The sequence below is a fragment of the Chiloscyllium plagiosum genome, chromosome 24, assembly GCF_004010195.1.
Source record: "Chiloscyllium plagiosum isolate BGI_BamShark_2017 chromosome 24, ASM401019v2, whole genome shotgun sequence".
Taxonomy (NCBI): Eukaryota; Metazoa; Chordata; class Chondrichthyes; order Orectolobiformes; family Hemiscylliidae; genus Chiloscyllium; species Chiloscyllium plagiosum.
Window position 1 is genome coordinate 22118768 of NC_057733.1, and position 10084 is coordinate 22128851.

Below are 10084 nucleotides of genomic sequence, written 5' to 3' on the forward strand. Positions count from 1 at the left end.
CTTACTAAACAGTCAACCATGCAGAACCTTGTCAAACGCTTTGCTGAAGTCCATATCAACAATGTCTATTGCTCTGCTTTCTGCTTTGTCAGCTTTTCAAAAAATCTCAGTCAAGTCTGTGAAATACGACTGACCACTGACATAAGGCTCACCGGTCTATTGTTCCCTGGCTTTTACTCACAGCCTCTCTTAAATAATGATACCATATTAGCCAACCTCCAGTTTCCCCGCACCTCACCAGTGACTACTCATGATACAAATACCTCAGCATGGTGCCTAGCAACCTCTTCCCTAGCTTCCCACAAAGTTTTGGGGAACATGTGATCAGGTCCCAGGGATTCAGCTACCTTTAAAAGTTGTAAGACCTCCAACACCTCCTCTTCTGTGATATGAACTCTTTCAAGATATCACTATTTATTTCCCCAAGCATCCACGTCTTCCTCCATAGTATATACTGACCCGAAATATTTGTTTAGTATTTCAACCATCTCCATGGTTCCACACACAGAAGGCCATGTTGAACTTTACGGGGCCACATTCTCTCTCTCGTTACTCTTTCACCCTTAACGTACTTATAGCATCTCTTTGAATTCTCCTTAATTCTATTTGTCAAAATTATCTCATGTCCCCTTTTTGCTGTCCTGATTTGCTGAGAGTATACACCTACTGCCCTTATACTGCTCTAAGAATTCACTCAATCCCAGCTGCATATACCTGATATATGCCTCCCTCTTTTTCTTGATCAGAACTTCAGTTTCTCTAGTCATCTAGCACTCCTTATATCTACCCACCTGGTCCTCGACAAGAACATACTGTCTCTTGACTCTTCTTATCTCATTTTTATAGGCCTCCCACTTGCCAAACATCCATTTTGAATAGCCTCCCCAATTAACTTTTGAAAATTCCCGTCTAATGCCATCAAAATTGGCCTTCCTCCAATTTAGAATTCTGACTTTTTGATCAGTTCTATCCTTTTCCATAACTATTTTAAAACTAACAGAGTTATGATCACTTCCCCCAAAGCGCTCCCCCACTGACACCTCTGTAACTTGTCCTGCCTTATTTCCCAACAGGAGGTCAAGTATTGCTCTCTCTCTAGCAGGTGTGTCCACATATTGAATAAGAAAGTTTTCTGGTAAACACTTCACAAATTCCACCCCCTTCAAGCCCTTACACTATGACAGGGCCAGTCTATGTTTGGAAAGTTAAAATCCCCTACAATTACAATCCTATTATTTTCACAGATGTCTGGGATCTGCTTGCATATTTGCTTCTCAAATTCCCACCAATTATTGGGGGACTACAATACAAACCCAACATGGTGATCATCCCTTTCTTATTTCTCAGTTCCACCAATATAACTTCACTGGGTAATCTCCCTGGAATGTCCTCCCCAGGTACAGCTGTAATGTTATCCTCAAGCAAAAATGCCACTCGCCCTCCTCTTTTGCCTCCCTCTTTATGGCATCTTTACCCCGGAACATTAAGCTGCCAGTCCAGTCCATCCCTGACCACATGTCTGTAATAGCTATGATATTCCAGTCCCATGTTCCCAATCATGTGCTAAATTCATCTGCCTTACCTGTCAAGCCCTTTGTGTTGAAGTAAAGGCAGCTTAATTGATCAGTCTACTTCATTTTCTGCCAAGCTCTTGCCTATCTTGACTATTTAACTTTGAAGGGCTTTTGCCCAAAACATCGATTTTCCTACTCCTCGGATGCTGCCTGACCTGCTGTGCTTTTCTACCACCACTCTAATCTAGACTCTATTTAACTTGCTCCCCTTACCTACTAAACCAGCCTCAGCCTTTTCTCTTTTCTCGGTCCCTGCCACCAACCCTTATTAGTTTAAAGCCACCGAGTAGCACTACAAAATCTCCCCAGAGGGATACTGGCCCCCTTCCAATTCAGGTGGAACCCATCCTTGTTATATAGGTCATTTAACTGCTGAAGAGACCCCAATGGTCCAAAAATGTGACTCCTTGTCCCCTGCACCAGCTCCTTAGCCACACAGCCATCTGCTGTATCCTCCTCTTCCTACTCTCATTAGCACATGACACCAGCAGTAGTCCACATACTACTATCCCGGAGGACATACTATTTAACCTTCTGCCTAGTTTCCTATATTTTGTCTGTAGAATCTCTTCCTTTTCCTTACCTATGTCATTGATTCCAATGTGTACCTGTTGGTCACTCTCCCCTTTCAGAATATGACTGCCGTTACTGTAAATGCTGCTGCATTTCAAGGACTTCAGAAAGTCTTTGAAACATTTTCTATGTCCTCCCCCAAACACTGGCCATTTGAAAATTGAGAAAACAGGACCTAGTAGGGAAAGTGACTTTCCACCATTTGGACACCGAATCCAGTCCATTGAAGTTAGATTAGATTAGATTACTTTACAGTGTGGAACAGGCCCTTCGGCCCAACAAGTCCACACCAACCCGCTGAAGAGTAACTCACCCAGACCCATTCCCCTACATTTACCCCTGCACCTAACACTACGGGCAATTTAGCATGGCCAATTCACCTGACCCGCACATTTTTGGACTGTGGGAGGAAACCAGAGCACCCGGAGGAAACCCACGCAGACACGGGGAGAATGTGCAAACTCCAGACAGTCAGTCGCCTGAGGCAGGAATGGAACCCGGATCTCTGGCGCTGTGAGGCAGCAGTGCTAACCACTGTGCCACCATGCAGGCAGGTAGCTTTGCAGGAATTTGGCCTGAATGCTTATGGAGCTGGCTTCATGAAAGGCAAGTTTTTATTTGACTGCCCTCCTTGAATTTGGGAGAAGCAGTGGAGGCATTGCTGATGGAATTACTGCTCTTATATGTCACTAATAAAAGTTGTGGTGATTGCAACTTCTCAATTTTATTGACAAGCAAAGGTCTTTGTCATCAAACACTATGGAGTTCACAAACAAAACCTGACCGTAACTGATCAGTGTTTAATTTCCTGGTCTCCTAGCTAACATTTGAGAGAAATAGCTGCTAACGTCTGGGAAGTGCTCAACATATGCAAGGCAATTTTTGTAATTTTATAAGTATATTTGGCAATCATCAATGTAAAATTTTTATTGAGCAAGGAGAAGGATTAAAAGAAATGTATTTACACAGAGGGTTTCCAGAGTATTGAATACTTGATCACAGGGAATAGTTGAGACAGAAACCAACACATTCACTAAGGAAGAAAAGCAGAATAGACACTTAAAGCAGGAAGAATGATTTTCTCTTTTATTGTATTCTATAATTCTTTAGAATGAATCACATCAGATCTGAGAAGCTCAAACACCAGTCCAGAAAAATAAACGTTAGGGAGGGATACAAAATGTTTCATGGTATTGATTAAATCTTGAATAGCAATTAAATTAAGAAAGGACCAAAGAACATAAATTAAAAACTACTCGCAAGATTCTCTATACCCAGAGTGGAGCATGCATGGAAATAATTGCCATAGACAAAGCACATTGGAGAAGATGGATATTTATCATTGGTATTGGAGGAGTAAATTTCAATAAGCTCATTGGATTTCTCCAAACTTCAACTTTCACGAAATAAAGCTAAAATCACCATAATTCCAAAGAACCACAGAGCTGCTCTCTTATTAGAAAGAGACAACTGGTGGTGGTTTAACTTAAAGGTCACAACGATTCAGGTGAAAGGCAAGGCTGAGAAGATGGGACATCCATGCTGACTTCAGCTGGCATGCGAATTGGCCTGTACTGTTGGCATCACCACATTGGCAAGCCAGCTGTTCAGCCACTGAGCTAACTGACCCCTAAGTAGACACACCAAAATCAACTTTGTTTGGAACGTCATCATATGCTTGCATTTGATGTCGAGGGGTTTAAATGTGACTGATCCAAGAATTGATAATGGTGGTATATCCATGTCTAACTATGGCCTGATAATCCCAACTGGTCACTTACAAGAGTGATAATAGACAATAAACAATAGGTGCAGGAGTAGGCCATTCAGCCCTTCGAGCCTGCACCACCATTCAACATGATCATGGCTGATCATCCTCAATCAGTATCCTGTTCCTGCCTCATCTCCATAACCCTTGATTCCACTATCTTTGAGAGCTCTATCCAACTCTTTCTTAAATGAATCCAGAGACTGGGTCTCCACTGCCCTCTGGGGCAGAGCATTCCACACAGCCACCACTCTCTGGGTGAAGAAGTTTCTCCTCATCTCTGTCCTAAATGCCTTGTCAAATGCCATACTGAAATGCCTTGTCAAATGCCAGCTTTTCCAATAGTAGCAGTGATTGGATCAGAGATAATCAACAAGTTTCCTCCACATGTCAAACATGGCATGGTGCAGGCAGTGGATACAACAGCTGTGGAAATTTTCCACCGTTCTATCCCGAAGCTAGTCACACAATAATATGGTCCTGTTGAAAACACCATGACACACTGGCACACATGTGGTGGCATTTAATACAACTGATCTAGAATTCATCAAGCCCAACGCACATTACCATCAAGAAAATGGGGAAGTGTGCAGTTTCGACAGGGTGTAGTCAACACACAGGTCTCCTGGCATCGAGGAGACCACAAAGCTAACAGACTGCCAAGAAATAAGAGTCTCTGACCCATGTCGTCTGTTGTGAGGAAACAAAAGTCATGATTATTCCACCAAATGCCCATGTGCAAGCGAAGTCACAGAAATAGGACCAGAAGTTGGTGCTCCATCTAGACCATGGAGCATCTTTGAAGTAAATTGTGGAAAAGAGGACCAGGAAGGCTTCACAGGAATCCTTAAACAATTAAGTCACGTGACAGACATGCCAGCCAGATGGGGGTCACGTCAACAGGTTACAGACCCAAAAATGTTAATGGTGGGTAATCCTTGTTAATCTTTGTAAAAATGGAAATGGAACTTACATTCCTCTCTGAATCTCTAAAGTTATAGAGTAAAGTCTTCACATCGTAATTTGTAGCTTACCTGACCCTGCGCTTCTATGCAGTTCCTCCAGGTAAGCTCTTATCACCGAACGATAGTTCCTACTAATAGAAACTAACCTACAACAAAAATCATCTGTTACTACATTGAAATAAAACTTGACTCCACCCCACCATTAACACTCAATGGGATGTCAACATTGGCTGATGCATTTCAAGCTTTAGAAAGAGCGTATATGTGCAAACATGATCGAGAAAAAAGTAAATCTAATACTCAAATCCAGAATAAACAGTGACATTATGATAATGAACTAAAATAAAACTAATGTAAGGCACAGTTACAAAAGAATCAACATGCAGAACAGGACTCAAGTATTAGGACTTTTTTTGTGGATTTCTCTGTTCAACCACATTTTATAATTTTCACAAGTTTTTAAATATGCCAATTCATGGTGGATGATTTCACATCACCTCATAGTGCTGCTCACATAATGTATATCCTTTTGTATTACCCTTCATTCATCTGTACTACTTCCGGAATCACCAAACTGAGTCACTTGCAAAACTTCCATATCCAACTCTCTACTCTTTTATCAATATATGTGAAGCAAAAATGCAGATGTAGATCCTTACAGAACATCAAGTCACATCCTGTCAATAAGAAGACCTTATATCTCAACTCTGTCTCCTAACTCCCAACTTACAAGGTTACCTTCATAATTCTGGGTGCATACAATTTTATTAAGAATTTCATGGAAATTTATCAAGCCGAAGTCCACATAGGCAACATCCACAAGTACTTCTTACTGATTACCTAAAGAAATTTAATATATCAACTAGACATGTCCTACCACTGTCAAATTCACACTGACCCTCTCAGCACAAACTTTGACTCAGTTCTCAGTCATTGACTAATAAAGCTAACTTCCCCACAACTTTCTTTATATTGATGAGATACTACTTTCTCTCTCTCATTCTTCCATTATGCTGTGACCATTTGTAATTTTCTCAAATATAAATGGAATGTCAAAATGTCCAGAATATTCAATTTTATTTCATATTTCTAGTATACTTAATATTGTTACATTTATAACTTTCCAATTACTTTATTCATTATGGTGTGTGTGTGTATATGTATATATATATATATATATATATATATATATATGTATACATATATTTTGGGAGGAGTCTCGTCAATAGTCACCATCCTTTTAAAGAATCTTAATAGGGTTTGTCTCACATTTTAATTTTCCTTCTTAGTGTTTAACTTATTTCAGGCATTTTGTTACCATTTTCCATTGGCTGACTTCCACAATTTCTCGCAGCACAGTTGCCACACTTCATAATGATCTATTTTATATTAAGTATTTTACTAGTGTCTCAAGCATCCAAGAAGCTTGATAAAGTGCACTATAAATACAAGCCTGTCTTTCTTATAGTCACTTACAAATATTGCAAAAAAGAACCAGCCCCAGTTCATTCATATCAGTTCGTTTCAACAAGTGAACTATAATAAGTCATGGATTATATTTCAGAGTAAAAGAAAATCTTGAAATCAGCTTCTACTCACTCCGCTTTCTGGGTTGTGCAATTGTGTTCGGATTTCTGAAGAGTCATGAAGATGCCATGTGACTCGTTAAAAAGTTTTGGCAGAATTGGCGAGTATACATCTTTATCGTTGTAGACAACTTGAATGAACTGCATTCTTCGAGATCCATCTGGTGCATGCTCTGGGATTGGAACAGAAAGGAAAACTGAGAAATGGAACTGTACAAGTCTATATAAAGCATACCAGACAATAGTGCTTTTCAATGACATTTCATTACTCAGAACAATGAGACATAGCTCTCATAAAGGGCGAGTGGTTGAAACCACAATCTGTCACAGCACTAAAAATGAATGTGAAAGATCTGAAATTCAGTTCCAAATCTACTTTTTTAGTTGATAAACCAGGAAGCAATTACAGGGGAACCTCGATTATCCGAATACCAATTATCCGAAAATCAGATTATCCGAAGGAGATCGAGGTCCCAACAGAAACATTACATCAAAGACATGTTTCCAACACTGATTGCGTCTTTTGTTTACAGTGATTAAAACTGCTGCCAAAAACAGTCCTGGACTGATGGGGGCGCAGACACCATCTCTAAATTACTGACTTCCCACCCCATCTCTCTCTCTCTCTCCCACACCCCCCACACAGCTGGACAGGTTTGGGGGTGGGGGGGCAGTGTTGGATGGGGTTTGGGGACGGGTGGGGGGCGGTGTTAGATGGGGTTTGGGGGCAGGCAGGGGGGCGGTGTTGGACAGGGCTTGAGGCAGGCAGGGCCTCACGCGTGTTGTGATGCTGTCTTATCTCCTGAACAAGTAGCATACTTAATAGAAAACTCTGAGCCCTAGAGGAAAGGCATTGAATCGATTAACCGAATAATCAATTATCTGAACGAAATAGTGCCCGCCCATCTCATTCAGATAAGCGAAGTTCCTCTGTAGTTTCCAAAACATTCACAGTCCATCTTTAACATCATATCACTTAACCAGAGGAATCCAACAAAAAAGGGGATTCCAGAACAAGATGGCATAGATTTAGAGTGAGAGGGAAAAGATTTAAAAGGGACCAAAGGTGCAACATTTTCACGCAAACGGTGGTGCGTGTATAGAATAAGCTGCCAGAAGAAATGGTGGAGGCTGATATAATTACGACATTTAAAAGACATCTGCATGGGTACATGAATAGGAAGGGTTTAGAGGGATATTGGCAAAGTGCTAGCAAGTGGGACTAGATTAATGTAAGATATCTGGTCGGCATGGATGAGTTGGATCGAAGGGTCTGTTTTCATGCTGGACATCTCTATTACTTTCTGAATCTATTATTCACCACTTTGCTACATACCCAATTGCACTCTTTTTATCCAAATTAATCCCACTAATTGACTCTATCCCCACAGTAGTATCTTTATCTTTAATTATTTAAACAATTTTGCAATGGTATTTGTCTCAGCAATTCCTTCCAGCAAAGTAATACATGACCTCTGTATCTAAAAAATAAAATGCTGGCATTGGAGGGGGTTCAAAGAACGTTTATAAGAGTGATCAAGGGCTTGTTGTATGAGGAGTAGTTAAGGATTCTGGGTTTGTACTCAAATGGAGTTTAGAAGGCTGAGGGGCAGATCTGATTGAAACTTACAGGATAATGAGAGGCCTGAATAGAGTGGATGTGGAGAAGGTGTTTCCACGAGTAGGACAGACTAGGACCTGGGGATGACCCTTGAGAACTGAGATGAAGAAGAATTTCTTGAACCAGAGGGTGGTGATTCTGGAACTCAAAAGCACTTATGGCTGTGGAGGCTAAGTCATTGATTTTATTTAAGGCAGAGATAGATAAGTTCTTGCTTGATAAGGGGATCAATGGTTATGGGGAGAAGCAAGAGAATAGGATTGAGAAGCAAATGAGCCATGATCGAACGGTGGAGCAGAGTCAATGGTCTGAATGGCCTAATTCTGCATCTACATCTTATGGTATTCCATTCTCTAATGACATTCACCTCCTGTGATGGCTTTTTATCATTAACTTTCCAAGTAGTCAAGTCTCATAAAACTGGAGTACCCCCAACCCAATTGTGAATCTACTATGCTCCCAAAAACATAATCTGTACTTTAACATATAGGCCTATATGCCTACATTAAGCTATTTCTCTAGTCTGTTCCCTATACAGGGTCTCACAGACATGGGTCTTTCATCCATTTTATGTAATTTCCATACTTTGCCTTTTGGTTCAGTCAATCAAGGAATTTTTTATTCAAAACTATTCATTCTCATATCAATTAAATGGAAAATGTAAATATGATATGATATTTGCAAATACATTGGAGTAAATTATGCCAGGACAGAATCATGGACTGTTATAGTCAAGGAGAATGTTTTTTGCCCTGATATAGCTATCCAATTACTTCCATTTCTCTCATCTTCCATCAAATTCGTTCTTTCTAAAAAATTATGATTAAATCCATATCCATCCTTCTTTTAAGGCAGTTAATTTCAAATCACAACAATAAATATTTTGTCACATGTTGCTTCTGGTTCTTTTCTCAATTACTTTAAATCTGTATCCTCTGGTCACAGGCTCTGTGACCACTGGAAATTGTTACTCCTTATTTATGTTTATCACTTGTGTGGGAGTGTATGCAGAAGGATCTCCATCAAGGCTTTAAAATCCAATTCCAAAATTTGTTAGGTTAAAACTATACGGATGAAAGCAATTTCTCATTATTCAAAATTACTTAAGATAGTTAAAAAAAACAAATAATTTAAATATTACAGTACTTGTATGATCATGCCACGTTGGATATAGCAACATTTGCGTAGGGCCCCATTCAAACCCGACAAACTCTCCAACGTCCACTCCTGGAATATTCTAGAAACAACAAAAGTATGAAAATTATTTATTTGAAACTCTGTTGTTGAAGAAATTTTTTACTTTTCCTCTGAAGGACTGCTGACCAATTAAATGCATTGATTTTCAAAAGAGATGTTTTCCCTCATCAGGTGAATACAAAAATACCCTTGAACGTGATTGAAAGGAAGCCAGTAAATTCACCCCGACATTCTATCCAACACTTGTTCAACAAGCATTGCTAAGAACAGTGCATCTCGTCATGATCATGTGTTTAGGTTCTCACTGTGCGCAAATTGGGCGTCGCTTCGCAACAACACTTCAAAAGGGAAGGCTGACTTGCATTTCCAAAGCATCTTGCACATCTTCTGAACATCCCAATTTGGTTTACAGCCGATTAAATGTTTTTGAGGTGTAGTTCATGTACTGCAGTGCAAAAGAAATACAATCATAGGATATGATTTGGTGATGCTGGTGTGATGGATGCTAGTGCTTCCAATTAAACCTGTTGGATTATAACCTGGTGTTTAAAAATGTGTTGCTGGAAAAGCGCAAGAGGTCAGGCAGCATCAAAGGAACAGGAGAATCGACGTTTCGGGCATAAGCCCTTCAGGAATGAGGAGGGTGTGCCAAGCAGGCTAAGATAAAAGGTAGGGAGTAGGGACTTGGGGGAGGGGCGCTGGGAATATGATAGGTGGAAGGAGGTTAAGGTGAGGGTGATAGGCCGGAGAGGGGGTGGGAGCGGAGAGGTCGGGAAGAAGATTGCAGGTCAAGAAGGCTG

General features: G+C 40.4%; 1 protein-coding gene across 2 annotated transcripts in view; it reads right to left on the reverse strand.

Annotated features, from left to right (window-relative positions):
• The window catches only part of nup85 (nucleoporin 85), a 43805-nt gene that overhangs the window by 28691 nt on the left and 5030 nt on the right, over positions 1-10084 (reverse strand). For both annotated transcript variants that reach the window (XM_043714536.1, XM_043714537.1), the window contains exons 2-4: positions 9234-9324; positions 6480-6639; positions 4950-5026 (exon numbers count right to left, since the gene is read on the reverse strand). In XM_043714536.1, coding sequence (XP_043570471.1) covers positions 4950-5026; positions 6480-6639; positions 9234-9324 — 328 coding nt within the window. The remainder of the gene's footprint in view (positions 1-4949; positions 5027-6479; positions 6640-9233; positions 9325-10084) is intronic.